Source organism: Megalops cyprinoides, chromosome 11 (genome assembly GCF_013368585.1).
Source record: "Megalops cyprinoides isolate fMegCyp1 chromosome 11, fMegCyp1.pri, whole genome shotgun sequence".
In the NCBI taxonomy this organism is placed as follows: domain Eukaryota; kingdom Metazoa; phylum Chordata; class Actinopteri; order Elopiformes; family Megalopidae; genus Megalops; species Megalops cyprinoides.
Window position 1 is genome coordinate 3,528,673 of NC_050593.1, and position 22,746 is coordinate 3,551,418.

The 22,746-nt window shown below is 42.6% G+C and overlaps 1 protein-coding gene across 1 annotated transcript in view; it reads left to right on the plus strand.

Moving 5' to 3' along the window:
* The window catches only part of LOC118785797 (nck-associated protein 5-like), a 191,486-nt gene that overhangs the window by 90,670 nt on the left and 78,070 nt on the right, over window positions 1–22,746 (plus strand). The window contains exon 4 of the mRNA XM_036540733.1: window positions 5,567–5,700. Coding sequence (XP_036396626.1) covers window positions 5,567–5,700 — 134 coding nt within the window. The remainder of the gene's footprint in view (window positions 1–5,566; window positions 5,701–22,746) is intronic.

Consider the following 22,746-nt stretch of genomic DNA (forward strand, 5'->3'; position numbering starts at 1 on the left):
CTGCCACAAAACATTCTCACAATGTCTTATCAATGGTGTTCAGGGAATCGCGTCATGGGAAGGGGGTCCGTGGGGTTGTTTTGTTCAGAACAAGGTGAAAGGTCATATGAGGTCAGCAACTGGCCCGGTACTGAAATGTACATGCATTTACTGAAATTCTTGATTACAACTGCATGACACCATGCTTTATGAATACAGCCTTGTAAAAAGCATGGCTACCGTTCAGGAGGGATGAAATCTGCAGCCATTTGAGTAGTACTGGAGTTACTGCATTCAGCAGTTCAGGTAGCACTCCAAGGAATGAATGATGAGTCATTCAGACCATGGGGAACATGGCTGAGTTGGTTAAATGTAGCATAATTTTACTACAGACTCACACACTCTGGCAGCTTGCAATAGAGCAGGGACTTCCAACATCTTGTCCACCTATTGGTAATAAGAGATTAGAATTCATCTGTAATTCATAATGACTTCTAACCTTGAAGATTTTATGAGGCGCTCAGCTTCTTTTTTTATAGAGACCACCAACAGCAGCAAGATTTTTCTGTTTTTAAAATGCTGCACTCCACTTTCATGTTTTGCCTGTTGCAAATGAAACATTCTTGCAGAGTGGGGAAAAGATTCCCAGTTGGGAATTTTGGCTCACGGATGGTGGATTTTAATGGTGCATCTGGCAACCCAATTTCTATTTCCCAAGTCAAGTGACCATTTTAACCTGCTTATTTGCGAATCTGTCTTGAATGACTATATAAAATGTTAGCACGATTTCAACTGATCCTCCTGAACTGGCTTAACTGGGCTAATGATCTTTAGGTCAAAATGTTTTTGAATGCATGTTTCCCATTGCCTTAATCAGGTGTGTCTAAACTTTTAACTGGTACTGTAAGTACAAGTGTGTTCAACACAAGTTGACATGATTACATTTTATATCTGAGAGGTTACATTCTAACCGAAAGTACATAAACCCTTAAGGGAAATACATTGTTATACAGTCATACAAAGTTATAGAGCAGAGGCCACCTGTGTAGCAAGTGTACTATTCCTTCTGGAATAATAGTCTTTACTGTTATATTACAAATGCATTGGTGAGTTGCTTACTTGATGTTAAGTGATTGTTCACTGTTCACTTTACCGAACATTTTCATATTTGTGATTTGCCATGCTGAGGGTATACCAGGCTCGGCGCCAGGAGAAAATACCCAATTACAATACACGGGGTGTACACACTGGAGGCACACACACTGGGGGTGCACCCCTAAGCACCCCCATAGTGCTGGGTTTAGTGCCGGGTTAGCACCAGGTTTGACTTGCATTCAATGCGTAGTATTGTTCTGAGTGTTTTCAAGCACTGTGCTGTCTCTGATATCTGCCTCTGCACACTGTGTTAGCAGACAGCGCTTGTTTTAGCTTGTTTTCCCATGTGCAGATATTTCATTCAGTTCCAGGCATCCTCCCCTTCCTGGAACCCCCCACCCCAAATTCCCCCATTCCCTGATCCATCAGGGTCAGCCCGCTGGAGTGCATCCGGTGCTGTGGCGCCTCAGACGCACGGCAATGAGAGCTAAGGAAATATAGCTTCATTAGCAAAACCCCCAGATGGCACGCCCCTCCTTCACAGCGCACTCATCCTAAACTGACATGCTTTCTCGCTGCTCCGTTCAAATTCGCTTTCCCCCTGCAATCAAGTCGAGAAAATTCTAACAAGGCACGTAATTTGAACGCTGTTTCAATATTGCAGTTTGCTCTGGGGCTTGTTTCGACTTGTCAGAATAACTTGAAATGCCTAGCAGCAAGTTTCCCTGTGCGGACCTTCAGCAGTGATAGAAGAATTGGTCCCTGGAAATAACTACTGTGGTAAATTAGACTCTAAAATGGCTGTCATTGTATTCACTCTTTGTTAGACCACACTACTGCAGTGTGGGAAAAATAGCTTTTAAAAATACTTTTAAATATGGTACAACTCCCAAATACAGGGATTTAAACTAAATTATGTGGATATACGCATTGTATCATAGCAATATATTGAGTTTAGTGATTTTTGCATGCATATATGTAGTGTATTTTACTACACATTGTAATATATAATATGTCTGAAATTTTTTAATTTGTATTTTAAAATATTAAGGCACTTTAAAAGCTGTATAACCTTTATACATTTCATATATACAACTTCAAGCAAAGACATGAAGATTTCAACAAGACAAACAAGTAATCAGTACATCCTTTCTGGGGGGCTCCAGCCATGCTGTCAGGAGAAAAGGATCAAAGTGATCCTAAAAAAGCGAGCATACTTGTGTGGTGTCACAGTATGGTATAATGCCGTAATGGCAACCTGCAGGAGGGATAAACCTCTGTGATTGACATACTCCTGGGAGGACTTCCTTTTCAACAGGCTACAGGGATGGTAATTACAGATAATTGACTGTGTTTAAAGGCTGGCTGGTATTAAAGTTCTGAAGTGAAGGGAGCGAGCCGATTTGCTACATCACTAGTAGCGGTGGTGACTGCTGCAGGAGCAGTAGTGGTATTGGTAGTTGCAGCTGTAGTATTAATAGACACATTAGGATTGTGTTGATACTTTGCAATAAGAGAGGCATAATTAACATGAAGAATCATACCCTACCATGCAGCATTGTATACATCCTGCCTTTGTCAATGTGATGCCTCCCACCTCCTTAGTAACCTTATCAAAAAATCAGTAAAGAGCAGGTTTCAGCAGAGGTAAGGTTCTGGAATCAGTACGACTACCGCACACATCTGCGAGGTAAAGCTCCAGTACTTGTGCGCGTTGTAATGTTCAAAATTCCCCTGGGTGTCATGCAGTGCCAGCCCAAACAGCGGGTTTGTTTTTTTCTGTGGAACTAAACCCAGGCAAGATGCAATGCAGGTTGCACTGATCTTACCTGGATGAGTTGACGCGGCTGATCGCTATAAAGATTGGTGAATGCGCACAGCATTGATCCAAAAAAGGGTTTTTGTCTGCTGAAATCTGTCATGCTGCATGGATATAGAACTCAGGCACTTGTCAGTCTTAGGAAGTAAATTTATTGATATTCATTCATATGCCAGTAAGCAAAGGGTATCTTTACACTAAAGCAGTGATATCAGGTACTTTGAGCATTTTACCCTAGTTTGCATATTATAATTAGAAACAGTTAATTACAGATAAGCTTATTTCCCATGTGTGCAGAATTATTTGTCATTTGAAATTATGGCAAGTTTTTTTCTTCGCATATCTAATTATGAAGGAAGAAAGCTCTCATTTCAGAATCCAACATCTTTTCTATTTTCCAAAAAAAATAAAAATCTCCTGTAAATAGGCTTGTGTCTTACATGACAACACCCCTGGCCCCCCTGCGCTGAAACACTGTTGAACAGCTAAACCTTTCCTTAAGGAGCTTAGCCAAATCATTTCATCATAAACAGTCAAGATTTGCATTTAATTCAGCAGATTTTTTTTGCCAAAGTAGGGATCATTTTAACAAGCATGGGTGGTTTATTTTCTTCATATCTACATAATGCTGACATCTCCACCACTCTTATGAGTGACATCAAATAAATCTCCAAAATGAGGAAGCAGGAAGGAAACATACAAATAGAGCAACAAACAAGATGCATCACATAAGGTTCGAACCTCCTAGTTCAGAACCTCCAATCCATGTGTGTCCGCTGGGTAGCAAAAGGTCTTCATTCCAGCTGAGACTTAGGAATGTATTGGAAGCCACTGATTGGGTGGGAACTTGACTAACCAGATTCTCTACTGCCCAGTCAGTTCCTGATTCTAAAACCCTCGAGACCGTGGTAACACCAGGGTCAGGAGATGATGCCGCTGTTCTTATTGATATGTGCTGTTGTGATTTTACACAGTGAATAGATTGATCGCTATCTTTAACTTCCACGTGGTCAAGCTACCAAATGCAGACCCAGTAGTAGAAAAGGCAGAATACCTTAAGGTTAGACTTTACAGCTGAAGATCCATCCCTCTCTGTGTCCAATTCTGGTTTCTGAGGGAGGGAAAGATGCAATTAAAAACACAGAAAGACAAGGTTAAATTTTCCAGTACCAGTATTGTAGCACTGTGATGCATTGACCGTGTTCAGATGTGGTCTGTCATTTTCTGTATGCAATGTCGCTCGTTTGGCTTTATTAAATGCACTTTCACTTCAAAAGTCACTTTGTACGAGCATTCTTCAGGTGATCACATATGAAATATAAATGTAAACACCCTAGAAGATAGAGAAAGGGCACTGTTCGACTTTATGTTATTTTCCCCAATTAAAACCCAATTTATTGGGTCTGCACAATTTTATTAAGTCATTCATGTACATTATTTCAAGGGTTTTTCCGTACAAGGGCACAGTTGTTGAGTTGTTGTTTCACATAACAACCAACCCCTTTGCCCACCCATCAACATTGTTCTAGCAGCCAGGGAGAAGGAAACGGAGACATCGAGCACGTTTAAACTGATAATTCCCCTACCCTCCCCTCCTTGAACCTGTTTCTATTTCTCACGGTTAACGAGCTGGCCAATTTAGGCAGTGCCCATCAGCCTGCTCCTTCCCGTTTAATTGTGCCTAACGCTGTAGCATCGCAGCTGCCTTTGTGCGGCACGTGGTAAATCATCTTATTTATAAGAGAAATCGGATCACTTTAAATGCTTCTACTCATTACAACACAGAGGCAGGAGGTAGAGGTAGGGTAGTTTTAATTATAAAAAAAAAAAAAAAAATTTTTTTTTTTTTTCTGCTCACTGATAAGGTGACAATGGCAGAGCGGCCACATTATATGTAAAGAGGAGCCAGCTGCTAATGGATGGTCTTTATTTGAGCTGGCATGCTTGTTAGTCATGCAAAACAATAAAAAACACGCAGGGAATAACAGTCATTCACACTTAATGTTAAGGGGCAATTTTCACTTGATGTATCCATTGCTACCTTTTAATTGTGCATGATCATTTTTTAAAAGCGGTTCACAGTTGGTGGTACATGGAAAATGAGATACTTCTCATTTTAAAGTAATGTTACCAATGTTTAATTATTTGGAAGCAGTTATTTTAAATATATGCTCTCTAAGTTGGAATGAGTTGTTTGGAAATTGATGTCATGTTCTACCCTTCATGAATTACAGCTGAAGGCAGTTTTATCACTGTCTAGCCAAAACTATACCAAAAACATCTGTTTTTCACTACTGACAGTTTATCTGTTAACCATTTTTTCCTGAATAATTAAGGAATTGGTAATAGCAATTCAAATATTTATGAAAAGTGTAAACAAGGCCCTGAAATAAAACGTGACCATTTTATGAAATAAAGTTAAGGTATCTGCCCCTCATTTTTATAGCTCACCCCTGCTCTCATGGTATGGACCAGAACAGTGGCACTGATGGGTGGATGTGATGTCACTGCCACTGCTCTCTCTTCTCCATGCCCCCACTGTGTCCACTTTGTTCTCTGCTGTGACGCTCCTGTGACCCTGTATGCCCTCTCAGTGCAATGCTTCCATGATAGCCATGTCCTGCTGCAGTGACACTCCCGTGATCCCCCTGTGTCCTGTCGGTGTCCCTGCAGCGAGAAAAGCTGATGCAGGAGCTGGAGGCCGAGCGGGGACTGAGACTGGAGAGCGAGCGGAGGCTGCGGGAGGTGGCAGAGGAGTCCGAGCTGGGCCGCACACAGATGGTGGCCCTGCAGCAGCACTTCTCCAGGTAGGAACACAGGCATCAGGGCAGGGCAGAGGTCTGGGGCAGAGCTCCTAACCAGAGGAGTACAGGGTCAACTCCCAGTTGAAATACTGTAGTTGCACCCTTGAGGAATATATATTAGGGCTGTTGCGGTGAAGGAATTTCCCCTGCGGTGATTTAGGGTGGCTCAACAGCACGATATGCGGTATTATCGTCATTTTTTTTTGCAAATTACTTCATTTATCCTGATTCTAGTGCTGTATAAATAAGCTTTATTGTTAGGCTATTATTAGGTATATTGTTGCTTTTTAAATGACAAAGATGACACAGTTTTAAAACAAGTTAAATACTTGTTTATTGTTAAATGCAGAATACAGAAGGGCAATGAGGCGCAATAAGAACGCAAGGTAGGCGACACGCCTTTTCTCCTTTATGAAAAAAAAGGATTAAGCCTAGCCTATAGTCTAGGCTAGATATAAATTGTCCCTCCTTATCCACAGTTTTGCTTTCTGCGGTTTCACCGCGGTCCGAAAATATTAAATGGAAAATTCCAGAAATAAACTATTCATAAGTTTTAAATTGCGCGCTGTTCTGACTAATGTAATGAAATCTTCCGCCATCCGGCCCAAGACGTGAATCATCCTTTTGTCCAGCGTATACCACGCTATATACGCTACCTGCCTGTTAGTCACTTAGTAGGTTATCAAATCGACTGTCGCAGTATTGGAGTAGGCCTACTTGTGTTCAAGTAAACCTATATATTGTTGTAATTGTTCTATTTTATTATTAGTTATTGTTGTTAATCTGTTATTGTGCCTAATTTCTAAATTAAACTTTATCATAGGTGTGCATGTATAGGAAAAAAAAAAACATAGTATATATAGGGTTCGGTACTATCCGCAGTTTCAGGCATCCGCTGGGGGTCTTGGAACATAGTCTATCCCCTGCGGAGAAGGGGGACTACTGTAAATAAAGCAAATTGCTTAGGCTGAATCTTTTAAGTGCAAATCTACAAAGCCCCTAAAGGGACATGTGCAAAAAAAAATTAGGGGACATGAGGAAAAAAAAAATTTTATTGAATTTCCTCTTGCGCACGAGAAACTATTTAATTCTTTTTTTTTTTTTTTTTTTTTTTTGCTCAAACGAAATAGTTTCTCGTATGCAGCAGTTGTGGTGGTTGCTTGCTATACCCTGTGGTTGGCTTGTCAATAGCGCGGTATTGCAATATTGCGGTTATTGCGACAGCCCTAATATATATATGTACTTATTTAAGTGTTTATATTTGCATGCACATGTGTGCACACACACACATACACACAGAAGAGCCCCTCAAGCTGTCCCCCAGTTACTCCGAAATACATCAGAAACTTAGATGTGCTTGCAGGTCTCGTCTTACTTTTGCAATTCTATTTTTAGAATAACTGTTTGTACTCTAGGCTGACCTCACCCACAACAACCTCTGCAGGAGGGCTGATGCGAGATGAATGCAATCCTGTGATAAACCTGCATGTAGTCCAGTGGCTGTTTTTGCACTGAACGTCGCACAGCACACTACAGTGGAGTGGGCACTATTCGAGGATGGGTGCTACTTATCTGACATCAGCCTGGCAACCTGCAGGCTCCAGACATGTTGTAGAGCACCTGAAGGCGGTGAGATGAGCAACCCCTGCCGTAATACCCACCCCTCTCCTTGGTGGAACAAAGCCGATTTTGTCCCAGGGACAAATGACAAAACTTTGTCATTGTTGGCCGATGGCATGGCAGGAACCGAACCCCTAGTTTTTTGTAAAGCCGTTTTCACATATGAACTCCGGACAAAGTGCGGAGAATCAGGTCCGCAACTTGGCCGGAATTTCCCTTTCCCACATGTAACACGTAACAGGAGATTGCCCGTGACAGATGTGTTCTCACCTACAGGAAATACACCGGTTTGGTTTAGGTGAGGGGCGGCGCCTGGGTAGAGCGTGCAGGAGGCAGGACATGACGCAAAACGTACGCTGCAGAAATCGCAGTGGCTGTATTCGAAACCGCATACTGCGTAGTACACAAGTATATACTGTATACTGCATGCTATTTTTCAGTGTAGTACCCAGTATGTGACCATTAATAATTACATTTGTAGTATGTTGCATTGTCGCTTGAAATCATTGCGAGTTTAGAAACGTCCAGATTTACTCGTGCTATTTTCCAGTTAGACGCCACTTGCATTCTCACGAGTGAAAAGTATTGACGAGATCACCTAAAGTATTCGCGAGTTGAAGTATTTTAAGTTTTTTTCTTTTCAATGTCTCACCTTTCGGTGGTACGGGTACATAATGTGGCACGGAGGAGGAAAAGGCGAACATAGCTATTGTACTTTTGGGTAGTCTATAAAAAATCACACATAGCTATCCAAATGGTGCTACCGGTACACATAATTTATTATTAATTATACAGTTATTATAACAATAAGGTAAGTTTTTGTTGTTCGCTATGTAATGTTAGGTCACCAGTTCACCTATCTCACTATACCTATCACTATTACTTAGCTACAGCTTAGCTAGCTACTAACCAGATAATAAACTACTAACCAACGTTATTACTCATCGTAAGAGATAAGATTTGGCATTATAGCTATAGCTAATTATCCCTTTAATGATCATTGGACTCAAAATAGCATGTATTTGGACATATCCGCAATGTCAACGAAACAGTGGAAAGCAATGTACAGGCACGCGGAAGAGAGTACGAGGCAGATGTTTGTATTCTTCCGGTTTCGCGCCAGTCGCATGATAGAAGGATAGAAACGTCATCAACACGCCCACTCGCTCGCGGTGCATTCTCCGGAACGTTGCCTGGTCTGTTCACCAATGGGCTCACTCCGACTTGAGGCGGACTTTGTACTAGGAAGCTGGCAGAACGAATTTCCACAAACCCTCTGAATACGGGAAATGAGGTCATCCATAGCCCATTTTGTGACTCATTGGAAGGAACGAGCCTTTAATAGTTGCAGTGCTGTTACAAACAGCTCTTATAAGTAATACAGTGTGTTTGTCTGGCTGTGTTGTTGCACTTGGCTACAGCCATTGGCAAATGTACCTGCATTATGGATTTCAGGGATTGTCATTAAGCACCTAAACCTCTATATTTGATCATTTTCATTCCTATTGTCTGTTATCCTACTGACCATGCAGATTATTGCTTGACTTTTTTAACTGTCAGTAAAACGTGTAAACTCTAGGCTCCCAGAGTAATGCACGCTGTGTTAAATGACCTTGCTACAGTATATTTGTTTTTATAGTCTCTTCAATACGGAATCCGCATCGCTACTCCTGGAATCCTCAGTGATCAGGCAGCACTCCCCACAACGCACTGCGTTTCCTGAGGTCCCTGCACATCTGCGCCGCTCCCGGTATTTCACACAAGACACGGGTGCGCTTCTCAGATAATGGCCCTGTCAGCTCTTTGACCGCCGAACACGATGCCCGCTTCGAGAGGCAAATTTGCCCATACGTGTTCGGCGGAGCGTGGCATTAAGCGGAGTGATTTTGGCCGTTCGGCTCGAGAGAGAGAGGTCACTACCGACCTCAAATTGGACTCGTAATTAGAAGATAGCAACTCGAGACACTGATCATCAGGAGCGCTCTTGAGTTTTTTTTTTAGACCTTTTTTTTTATTATTTTTTTTTTTTATCGCGAATGGTTCTAAAGCCGGCTGTAATTTTGCGACTGTCTTTTTGAAAGAATACTTCAGAATCAAATGACCACTTGAAGCAGAATCGGGGAGAATAAGTGACTACACAGTAATGCATACACATACACACACACACCTTCAAAGTCTGTGCAGGGATTACAAAAAGATTCCCCCAAAATGTGTACCTTGTATACTTTTGTCTTCTGATATTTTAACATTCAAAATAATACTATTTTACGATATCAATGTCTCCATGTCCAATAATCTATACAATTACCTGACCTTATTGTGCTTCTTGATTCACAATAGATTAAGCAAGTCTTCCCCCCTAGTTTTCTTTAACCTGCTAAAATGTTGTGCAAGTAACACCAAAAGGAATTTAAAGTTTAAATTTTAGGAGACAGTGTACTGCACATTCTGTCTAATGCTATAAAAATGAGGATTTTAAAATATATCTATTATTAATTTTTTACTACCTTCATGCAAAAAAAAAAATATATATATATATATATATATATATATATATTAATGTACAACATGTATTGTTAACCCAAATGTATGTATCATCTTTGCTAGTAGGCTAGTAAAATAATGCAACTGTTTGTCCCTTTTCTTTAGGTCACATAACATTCGCAAGAAAGCTGAGGCATTACAGAGCCCTTGGCTCGAATACAGACTGATGCTACGTTAACGAGAACATTTCATCAACTTTGTTTGTCTGTTAATATTTCATACAAAAATCCATCATCCATTGAGAATGATTTTAAGGATTTTTGTTCGGGGGGGGGGGGGGGGGGGGTAGCAAAAGCTGTTTGCTATCTGTTTGCTATCAAGAGAAAGGGGAGTTGTGCTCATTTGTATTACAGCTATCGAAGTCTAATTAAGATTTTCACAGAGCTGTCAAACTGTCGCGTTGGAACTTCAAATCTGTGCAAGCTGAAAATGATACATACATTCATAGCTTTTTTTTAAACCAGTTTGTTCCATGTATTGATACAAATAGATGCTTGTTCTCTAATTCCCTACACCAAACAAAGAAACAAACAAAAATGTATATGTATATCAGTGCAGAACTGAAAACTTATTTTGATGTTTTCAATTTTCAAACAGTGTTCCAAACTAAACTCCATTAGTTTTACGACTCCTGTGAAGGAAAGCTCGGAGAGGAGGAAATAATGTTATTGGATGCAACTTTGCAGCGGGCATTCCACAGTGACCTCAAAACCAAATAATCCAACAGGATATTGTTTATCACTCCCGTCTCACTCACTAAGGTCCCTGGGGTGGGCCTCACCCTGCATGAGGAAAGGCAAGAGAACAATAGGATCAAAGATCAAAGTCGCACTGATGCCGCTGGTGTGATAGGATTTGATGGAAACACGCTGATGCTCAATGTGTTGGGATTTTGCTGGGCGAGATGTCAGGTATTTCTCTTCCTAGTGTCTGCTTATCCAGAACTCCATGTTCACAGGCATTAATGGGATAACGTGTCCCTTTATGTCACAAAACCTTTTTTTTCTGTGGAGAAGATATGAGGTGTGACAAATCTGAATCAAGTCTTCGCCCCTTTTTTCGGGCATGCTCACTCCTGTGGGCTCCCGAGGACACCTCTTGCTGTGTTCATCCTGCTGTGTCTCTTGACAAGGCTTCAGGCCCGAAAGCAGTCTGACCTTAGATGTCCCATATTCTTAACTTTTCAGTTTTCATTGTTATTGTTGTGGACTAGTTTCAGCAACTGCTAAACACAGAAGAAACATGGTGAAAACAGGGTGTACTCAGACTAGTTTCACTCAAAGCACAAACAGGTTGTGATTACATGGTCGCATCTAGACTTGTTTGTCTCCGCTTGCAATGCTGTCACTGAGTGCTACTCACAATGCAATGTGAGTAGATGCAGAAATGGATCTCCTGGTAGGCTGGCCAGTCTCATTAGGAACTGCCTATATTCCCTCTGTGGTTCCACATGCCTCGTCTTTGATTGGCCTTTGAGCTTCCTGATTCAACCCTCTGCCTCCTTGTGTCATTCCTTATTGCAGCGCCATCCCTTCCCTCAGCGATGCGTGGCGCGCTGATGCCTCTGCCCCATCGTTAAGGGCACTGCTGTAGCAGCGAACCGACTGGTAGTGCAGTGTTACCAGGGGACCTGCGTCTTCCATCAAAATGAGCAGGCTGGAGGAGACCGTGTAGTGGGAAATTAAAAGGCTGCCTGTGATCAGCTCCCATGGTTGTGAGCATCTGACACGTATTTGCACCTGTTTATTAGACAGGGTGAATGTCATATACAGGGTCACGGATGCTACTCGCACATTTCCTCCTTCAGTTGGCAATGCTTGTGGAGATTCCATTATGTTGCAAAGATGTGCTGTTAAAGGGCCTTGTTGTAATCCAACCAAAGTTACAAATAACGTTTGGAGGGGTAGCTTTGGCACCCACAATGGAAGCACGTGCCATTCTGTTTTTCCTTTAGTAAAATTGGTCCTCTGTACTGTTCATCTACTGCTTTTATTTGATGACTTTTAATAAATGAATTGGGGAAGTTATGCTGTTTCCCCTCCTATGTTTTGCACACTTTTCTCTCTCTCCAGTTTGCTATGCATGTTGAGTTCTCTTATGGGAATGTTCAGGTGATGTGCCTGACATAAGATTTGACTTCACAATGCACCAGTGCTTGTACTTAATAGTCCATTGTTAGCATCACATTGTCACTCCCTCCAACATAATTCTGTGTTATTCCTCTTTGTGACATCATTTTGAGTTCTCTCTCTCTGACATCATTTTTAGGTCTTCCTCTTTGTGACATCACACTGAGTTCTCCCTTTCATTCCATTTGCATTTCCTGGATATGTGTGTGTGATTGAGTGATGGGATCCAAGCTCTTGTGTTTATGTTTGTCAGTTTGTGCATGTGTGAGTGTTCAAGAGTGTGGAAGAATATATGTGTTTGTATGTATCCCTGTGTGTGTGCATGTGTTTGTACAGGTCAGTGTACTCGAGTGTATTTTCATTATGTGTTTGTATGTATGTCTGTGTGTGTACATGTATAGGAGTGTGTGCGTATCTGTGTGTGGGAGTACCCCACCTGCCCTGCCCTGCCCTTGGATCACACAGAGATTGGTCCTCTCCCGGTCTCCATGGGAGCAGATGGGACTTCTAGCCGATCACTTTAATTAAGAGCTTCAGGTGGCAGTCCTCAACTCTGTCGCCATGGTGACAATTCAGTTGCCTCATGGTTCTCCACAGCTTCTGCCTCTCTGGAACCATTTATGTCACTGTGTCCCCCACCAATCTGGCTGAAGTGTGGGCTTTTGGATCTTCCTGGTGATGCCCGTGTTGTGGGTCTGTGGGTATTTTGCCAACACCCTCCCTCCAATTATCAGTAGATTGGAGCAACCGTCAGATTCTGGGCAAACATCCCAGTCCCCTCCTCTGTCTGAAGCACACTGCTGGTTTCACATGCTGGGGCAGTACTATTATAGGCAGCAATTCTATAGAGAGACTATAGCCTAGAAGAGGTGTTTGACTGCATGTATGGAGCTTTAATAATCAACCTTGTAAAGGCCATTGACTTGGTCTTTGCTTCTTCTTTCAGACTGAACAGTATCCCTGGGACTGATATTCAAATGCTTACTGATATATTCCTGAAAATAAAATGAATGCCACGCTCTAATTGCATTTGCTAATAAAATTATGAGCATGAGGTTAAATTATGGAATGTTTACAAGCAAAGAGTCCTCTGTGCCCTTTAATGTGTATTGTTGGTTTCTGAGTGCTGTGTTAAGTGAAGGCAAGCTGTGTACTCCTACGCAGGTGTAACAGTGAGCAGGTACTGCAGTGGGCTTGTTTCTCCACCTACTGCTCATGTTTTCTACTGAATTCGGATTCTGCACTCTTGTTGTGCAAACATCTTCAGCCTTTGGCAAGAAGAGTTCTGCCACATACACCCCCCCCCCCCCCCCCACACACACACACACACACACACACACAATGTCTCTCACAAACAGACACTTATATCTTATACATTCTACCTCTCTCTCATAAACATTTTCATGGCTTCTCTCTCACCAACACACACACACACACACACACACACATGTGCCAATAGACATGCTGATTATGTACAGTAAAGTGTGAGCTGTTTCAGTGCAGAGGTGGCTTGGACCTGCTGTGGTCTCTGATTTAAAAATATCACAGGGTTTCTTGAGTAACTGTCATCTCAGTCATTGACATAAATCACTTTCAGCCATAGAGGAATCAGAATTAAGATATTTCCTACTAAGTACAGAAAGTCAAGCTACAATGAATGCAGTAGCAATGAATGCTACTGTGACTATGTGTGTCCTCATGTAAAAGTGTATGTGTGCATATATGTGTATTTTGGATGTGAGGTCAAGGGGAGTGTTGAGTAAATGAGTAAGAATGAGATCTGCCGTATGAGGGTGGGCACAATAAACCAGGCCATGACTCTGACAGAAGCACCCACCCCTCTGCACAGCACCCTCCTGCTCCGACTCCACATGTTTGCCCAGATGTGTACTCAGGTCTGCATTCCATCAGAGAGAGAGGCCGTGCCCCATTACACACACACACACTCACTTTCCCTCTTTCCCTTTGTCTCTTCCCCCTGCCAGGCTGAGGATGAAGGGGAGGAGGGCCCCTGGGGTCATGTGACCTGCGCACGGCTCAGGGCTGCCCTCGGGGCTCCACTGGGTCTGTCATTAAACTCTGGGATTAGTGCAAGTCTCTCTCCTCAACCCACCATGTAGGTCACTTTCTCGAGACAGAGCGAGAGAAGGAGAGAGAGAGAGAGAAACAGCGAAAGAGACAGAGCAGGGTAGAGAAGACAAAGAGTTAAGGAGGAAAAGAAGGACAGAGAGTGGGAGACGAATACAGATTAATTAAAAGAGATAGAGAGGGGAGCACTTGTAATGGATCTGTATTTAATTAGTGGGGACAGGGTGAGTGCAGTCGGGCCAGGTGGCCGGTGCAAGCCGCAGTAGTTGCGGGAGTCGCAGTAGTTGTGCATGTCTGAGGTGCCATGGAGTGATCGTGTGGAACAGGAGGAGTCAGGTTTGGGACAGGGCCAAACTAGCGCCCGAGGCCTAGGACCCCACCATTTGGACACGGCATCCCAGGGGTCGGCAGGGAGGGGGGGTGCCCTGCTTTGGGTCGAAGATGAGAGAAGAGGTGTACAGGTACTGAGTCTCCCTCTGCCCCTCCCTCCTCTGTCTCTCCCTCTCTCTAACTCTCTAGCCTTCTCTCTTGTGTGCTTGCTTTGCTTCTCTCCTTTTCCCTCTAAAAACTGAAGGATTCAAGATTCAAATTGTGCTTTATTGGCATGATTTCACCATGTACAACATTGCCGCAGTCAGATCACATCTGGGAAATAGATGATAGAGTAACAACAATAATGGTGCTGGTGATTTACGCACTGATATACATGAGAGTGTGGCATAAAACAATTAAATGAATAAATAGTAATAGGAACACAGTGCAGTGCTGGTGATGTTGCTTACATGGTGTTGTTACTAGGGAGTGTTTGAGGCCCTCAGGCAGCCCCTGAGGCTGTGGCAGGAGGACATGCATCTCGCTGTTATAGGATTCCTGCCCGCTCTTCTCCCACAGGAAAGATGGGCATTTCACTGTAGTCCAACATGGCGTTAAGGTCGGGTGCCTGGTGTTGGTATTTTAGGAGATAATCTTTCCTTACATTAGTTCATTTTGTACATTTTGTCAAGGATAATGCGAATTGTGTCTCTGTCATGGTCACTTGGTGGTTGGAGATAACATCTCCCTTTTTCCATTGCCAGGTTTTGGTAGTACTGGGGTGCTTTGTTGGATTTGGTCTTTCTTTTGGAATTTTTTATTTTATTCATTTTTTGATATTATTGATATTTTTTCTCTCTCCCTCTCATCCCTCACTTGCTTCAGAGTTTGCTCTGCTCTCCTTTCCCCCGCTTATAATTGAGAGAGATGCTATTTGGCCTGCAAGCAGAGCCATTTGCCTTTTCACTGCAACAACAAAAGCAGGAGAATTATTAAACAGAAAACCCTCTAATTTGTCTTGCTGTCCTTGGGACAAACTTTTCTCATGAATAAGATGCATTTGGCGCCATTATGCTGTGTGGCTTAAATTGCAGTGTGACTGATGGGTCAGAACCAGAACGATGATGACAGCTGGAAAGCAGAGACCATCGATCCGGTCTGTGCTCTCAGCCTGCACCGACGGCCCACTATAGCAGCAGTAGAACAGAGTCAAAGGAGCAAAAACATTGTCCCTCTAGCTTATGCATTCTCTTGCAAAAACCCAGTGTGTTTCAGATTCAGACCTCTCACAGATGAAGACACCAGGTTTGTGGTTAGATGGAGTTTTGCAGAAATTCCCCTGACAAAAGTGGGCCACAGGAGAGCACCCCTGTCCCAATAATGGGGTCCTTTCATTCTTGTGCTTCCATTTCACGTGCTGTGCAGCTGCGGTGCCCACCAATGATAATTGTCCTGGTAAATACATTAATGGTCAGGACCTTTGAGGAGACCAGTACCTTGTCATGGATCAAAATGCCCCCTGTTGCCTTTGTGTCAAACTGTTTAATTGGGGTGATTCAAAGCTTACCAGTCTAGCAGCTGTGGAGTTAATTTAGGTGGGGAGGCACTGTTTTGCTTCATGCCTCCCCGCCGACATCTTGTGTCATTTATTTTAAAGAACCATGGCTCATTTGGAATCCTTTGAAGCCACGCTGCTATAGTCATAAGGCACTGGATTAGTGGGCAAAAAAAATAGCTGACACCCCGTTTCTTTATTCAGAAATGTTATACTGCATATTTATTTCTACGTCATATGAATAATGGCTTGTGCAATTATTTTGCTGATAGTTCTTGCAAGCTACCATTGGGGGGAAAATTTTTATTTGGTTTTGTTTTCTTACCTTATTTATCTTTTCTTTATTCTTACTTTGATTTTTTAAAATTTTAAAATGGACATATGCGTCTATTCAAGTTTAACCACATTGTGATTTGTCCTTAAGAATTTCAGCTGTTGTCAGCTGAGTTTTTTCCCTTTATTGCACACAAGTTTGTCAGTTGCCGAAGTGGGTGAAAATGTGAACAGCTGATATTTAAGGAGATTCAGTTCAATAAAATTCTTATTATTTAAGATATGTTTTATCTGCAAAGAATTCACGTTTTTTTCAACCAGCATTGAAGTAAAGTGAACTTGACTCATCAGATAATAGCAGAAGAAGTGTGTTAGACCACTCTGCAGTCTGAAGCCAGAGTCCAGTCAGTTGTAAAGAGGACAGAGGACCTCAGCTCAGACAGTCGCAATGACCGAGTCTCTGAGAATCCTCCTGAGACTCTTAGAGCTTATTGTCCTCTGTTTTCCATGGAGTGAAGCATGTTTGAGGCTGGTCTGAGTGCTGTTTTCTTTTATTCGATTTGTATTGTAGTGTAGGCCTTTTGGTGTAAAAAAAAAAAAAAAAACAGCACTTTAAGACAGTTGGAGGCACCCAAAATGCCTCCTTCCCACAGAAATCTTTTGTATTGTGTAAGGGCCAGCTTTTTGTACACTTATGTACAGGGTTGGCGAGTAACGGAATACATGTAATGGTATTACGTATTCAAAATACAAAATATGAGTATTCCGTTACAGTTACTATTTAAATTTATGGTAATCAAATTATAGTTACATTTTAAAAATATTTAGATTACTGAAGGGATTACATTGGATTTTTTTCATTTAATTTCATTAAATTTTTTTCATTTAATATTTATTCAGTTGGAAAATCTATCCAATGATAAGCAACTCCGGGGTGTATCTCCCATATGCCCCTCACGAAAACAAAAGAAAAAAGCGTGCAATGTGCCTGACTCACAAGACAGTAGAATGGAGAGTGCAACAGAAAGCAACCAGCGCAACGCGTTTATGTCATGGAAATACCAGGACCATTTTACTTTCAAATTTGGCAAAGGTCGCAACATAACAGTGCAATGCAAGCTGTCATTGCCAGCAACCAAACTGCTATCTGCTTCAAAAGAGTCAACCTCTAACCTGAAGAAGCATCTTGAAGTAAGTTCTCTTTTTCATTATTTAAGCTAATATTGATCACTAGCTAGCTATCTTACATAGTTTGGCTGCACTGGATTAGCTATTCAGCTAACTAGTAGGCTAGTAGATATAGTATTAAAGCTAACTAGCTAACGAGTAGATACAGTGACAAAACAAGTGAAATTTCACATGTTCAAAACTGTGATTACTCCAACAATTTTACACTATGCATATTATACATTAAAGTGTTAAGCTACTCCTCTCTCACTCCTTTCTCATAATGTATTTAGGGTGGCTTGTGCCTTTTCTAACTCATGTTTTTGTGTAATGTATAGTTTTTGAATTAACATTTACAATTCTGAAGAAACTGCGATGAAATGCCCATAGACTTAACATGTAGGGTGACCAGATGCAAGCAGACCAAATGTGGGACGAGTAGTAAGTTTGTGTGGGACAATGTGGGATGTTACCAACACTGAGAGGCAACCTAAAACTTTGATATAATGTCTATCTAACTGAATAAGAAACATTTGGGGACATTCTAAAACGCTTAACATGGCTTAATGTCCCATAACGGTGATCAGTGATCACCAAATTTGTCTGACATCTCACATGTCATTAACACTATCTCCTATCAAAAAAGCAAAACTGAAATCCAATGAAAGGGGTACCTATCTTGCGTTAAGCCGTTTCTTATCCATTGACCCCCATTATCAGGAAAAAGCTTAACATAGCATTATGGACCAAAACAGCAACATATCAGGATTACACTTCTCTAACACGTTTCTGATAATGAACGGGTTCAAGAACCAATACGACGACCCCATGGGTTTAATATAAACACTGACATTTTCATTGAAGTTTTCCCCATAGGAACCCAAATTTGATCATTGGACGCTATTTTGGAACATTAAGCCACCTCAAGCCTTTTCCTTATGATGGGCATCAATGGAGAGGAAAACGCTTAATGTAAGATAATGTCCTTACTCATAGGATTTCGGTTTTGATTTTTTGACAGGAGGAAGTGGTTATGACAAGAGATGTCCGAGAGAAATTTGGTGATCATTGATCGCTGTCTTGGAACATTAAGCCACGTTAAGCCTTTTCACGTTAAGCATTTTAGAACGTTTGTTTTCTGCCTTTCAGCTTATAAACACCTATACTTTGTCCTCTAGTCGATCCCACAGCACACCAGTTAGGCCATAAAAGATATAGGCTACAGCTTTTGCTATATGAAAGATATGATGAGAACAGTGCTGTTTGTCATCCCAAAGGCACACTAATTTTGCAACATAACATGGCACTGGCCCCACATCTGCACAGTTTGATTGACGGCCATCACAGCCTCTTGATGACTGCCTTCACTGCTCTCTTCTCAGCCATTGGATGAAAGCCAGGCTTTTAGAAAAGCTTGGCTATGTTGCATATGAGCCAGGTTGCTGCTTTTGGCGTAGTGCTATTAAATAGAACAGAAACTATGCCGCAATGGCATAAGCAGCTCATGTACCGGGCAGGTAAAAGAGTGCATCCATGTGTTCTTATTTCTGACAATTAAAAACCAAATGACCAATGAAAATGCGGGACATTATCTCAATATGCGGGATGCGGGACAAAGTGTCAAAATGCTATGCAGTACAACGCAAAGCGAGACACCGGGTCACCCTATTAACATAGGGGTGCCAAAATGTTAGCCACAACAATGCTAAGTGAACATTCTAAAAATAACCATTCAGAACCTTAGTCGGATGAACATTCTTTAAAAAACTGTTCAGAAAGTAATCCAAAGTATTTAGATTACGTTACTTACCTTGAATAATCTAACAGAATACGTTACAAATTACATTTTAGGGCAAGTATTCTGTAATATGTAGTGGAATACATGTTAAAAGTATCCCTCCCAACCCTGCTTATGTATGCTGTCCTGTTGTGATGAAGAGCCATCCAATAGGTAATGCGGTTGGCGTGTGGTGACGTCAGCGTGTCGGGTAACCAGTCACCATGTGACCAGGTGCAGTCCCTTTAGGGTCATTATCTAAAAATGCGTAATGGTTGTGCTGAATTACAGGGATAGGACTCTGATAACAGCAGATTTTTGAGGTGCTGATCTCATCAGTCTTCTGACCAATAGCGCAGTATCTTAGATTCTGTCTTTGGATTGGCAAAGTACTCACAGGAAGAAGGGGTTTCAGCTTCAGTGTGCTGTCATCTGAAGGCAAATAGTTGGTGCTGTTATGGTCATTGCACCTCTCCAATACATTGTTCTCTTGTGTCAACAGTTCCTAAAAAGGTTGACAAAAAGATAAAGCCACTGTGACCTTGCTTTCATGTGATAGTACAATCAGTAGTTTCTGAGTTAAGCAACTCCTTCTGAGTGGAAGCATAAAAATACAGGATTTTACGTATTTGCTCCACAAATTCTTAAACAGGTGTGAACAGCTGTCAACGCACCCCAGTTGGCAGAGATGGTACGATCTTGTGTGAACGTTTTTGAACAGGCAGAACAAGATGGATGTACTTTGGGTTACAAAAGCACCCCTTAAACCCCCTTAAAGAATTAATGAGTTTAGTGGCTATGATACCCACCCAGACCCAAACATTGCCTCATTTACTGCATACATTAAGAACACACAGAGAAACATTGCTCAAAACTACATTGTTGTTTTTGGACATGGGGCGTGCTTCTCAACAGTTTACCATAATAATAAGATGTCATCTCAAGGCTAACTGTGCTCTCCTTTTGAGTCCATTCCTGTCTCTGTGTAAGTGGGCTCTCAGGCCATTAACTGCAATTGCAGATGTTCCTGGTAGCAGTGTATTAAGGAGCTGCAGAGGTAATTAAAAACCCGGGGGAGATACCGCAGACCGCTGTAATGTGTGCAGAGCCACCGAGGGGGGCTTCTGTCATAGATTACGCAGTCTTGTTATGGTCCTTTATAGGAGCTGTAAAAAGAGGTCAGATTACAAGCTTTCTGTGAAAGTAGGCCAGTCATTCACACCTCATAGACGCCGACCTGGCCTGGCTTCTAACAGGGCTGTCATTGAAGAGAAGCTGCCCACAGCAGAGCCTTACAGAACAGCCAGTGATCCTGCAGATGCGGCCTGTGTTTAGCTCTGTTTGTCAAGGCCTTTATGGAAAGAAAGACAAATACACATGCACACGCACACACATAAAAACGCACACTCACACACACGCATGCAGAAATACACTCTCACATTTACATGCATACACACACATGTACATGTTGGTGTTCATAGATCTATCTGCCTGACTGCCCATCCAAAAGCCTGATTCCTGTCGAGGGACCCATCAGAGCGTGCAGCTATGTAGCAGCTGTGATCATAGGCGACAGCTTAATGGGGTTCGTCCTTGTATCTACTCTGTAAAACTGTTAGCCCTGTGTGTGTGTGTGTGTGTGTGTGTGTGTATGTGTGTGTGTGTTTGTGCGTGTATGTGTGTGTGGGCTCTGGACAAAGGCCTGCTGGTTCCAGTAGAAGGCTATCCAGCACAAGCAAGGATACACATGCCCTGGGTTTCTGCAGCCAAGAAGATCTGATGGGCATCAGTATGAGTACCCAGGGAGGAGCAGAGCTGGCAATTCCCTGACAGAGCCAAGCCCACTCTGTATAAGTCCCGAAAGTCCAAACTATGGAAGGCAGTGTTGAGAAGAGTGAAGGGAACTAGGGTGTTACCAGAAGGGTGGAGGTCCCAGATAGTTACTTTTGAGCAGTCCATCCAAATGTATTCTTTACATATTTTACATTGTATGTAGCACATACACCGATGAGCCAAAACATTATGACCACTCACAGATGAACCAAATATGTTGATCATCTCCAAACAAGGGCACATGTCAAGGTCTGGGTAGATTAGATGGTAAGCGAACAATCAATTCTCATAGTCAACGTGTTGGATGCAGGAGAAATGGACAGGAGTAAAGACCTGAGTGACTTTGACAAGGGCCAAATTGTTATGGCCAGACGACTGGGTCAGAGCATCTCTGAAACGGCAAGGCTTGTGGGGGTGCTCCCGGTCAGCAGTGGTGAGTACCTACCGACAGTGGTCTGAGGAGGGACAAACCACAAACCGGCGACAGGGTGTTGGGTGCCCAAGGCCAAGGCATCGATCTGCGAGGGCAACGAAGGCTATCCCGTCTGGTCCAAACTGACGGAAGGTCTACTGTGGCACAAGTCACAAAACATTTTAATGATGGTTGCGGGCAGTGGTGTTGTTAGGTCCGATCATTTGGGGCTATAGCCCCAAATATTTTAAGCCTAGCCCCGAATATTTTCTCCCTGAAAAGGGAGGTGTTTATAGCAACACAACAGACAGACTGTGTAACAGAGCGGAACTTGACTTGCAGCATCCGAAGATGTAATAATATTTATTTATTATAAAGGTAGATATAACCTCCCCAACCTACCGATGCCAATCTCCCTTCAAAAAAAAGACAAGCCCCAGGCCAAGCCCCGGATCTTTTCAATAGCTAGAAATGTCCCTGGTTGTGGGAGGAATGTGTCACAACACGCAGTGCAGCACATCCTGCTGCGTATGGGGCTGCGTAGCCACAGGCCGGTCAAAGTGCTCATGATGACCCCTGTCCACCGTCAAAAGCACCTACAATGGGCACGCGAGTGTTGGAACTGGACGTTGGAGCAGTGGAAGAAGGTCGCCTGGTCCGATGAGTCCCGTTTTCTTCTAGATTACGTGGATGGCCATGTACGTATGTGCCATTTACCTGGAGAACTGATGGCACCAGGATGCACTGTGGGAAGACGACAAGCCAGTGGAGGGAATATGATGCCCTGGGCAATGTTCTGCTGGGAAATCCTGGGTCCAGCCATTCATGTGGATGTCAATTTGACACATGCCACCTACCTAAACATTGTTGCAGACCAGGTACACCTCTTCATGACAATGGTATTCCCTGATGGCAGTGGCCAAAATTAGCAGGGTAATGCGCCCTGCCCCACTGCACACTTTGTACGGGAATGGTTTGAGGAACATGAAGTGTTCAAGGTGTTGCCCTAGCCTCCAAATTCTCCAGATCTCAATCTGATTGAGCATCTGTGGGATGTGCTAGACCGATAAGTCCGATCCACAGCGGCTCCACCTCGCAACTTACAGGACTTGAAGGATCTGCTGCTAATGTTTTGGTGCCAGATACCACAGGTCACCTTCAGGGGTCTTGTAGAGTCCATGCCTTGGTGGGTTGGTTTTGGTGGCGTACTTCCTGTATTTATATCCAGTTGTAAAATGTAGGGCATTTACATAGCCTAAAATGTAAGGAGATCTGCTGAATAAATATGAAGATATCTTGTCCCAGTCATCTCCTCTCTAGTGTGAACACATGGAGCACA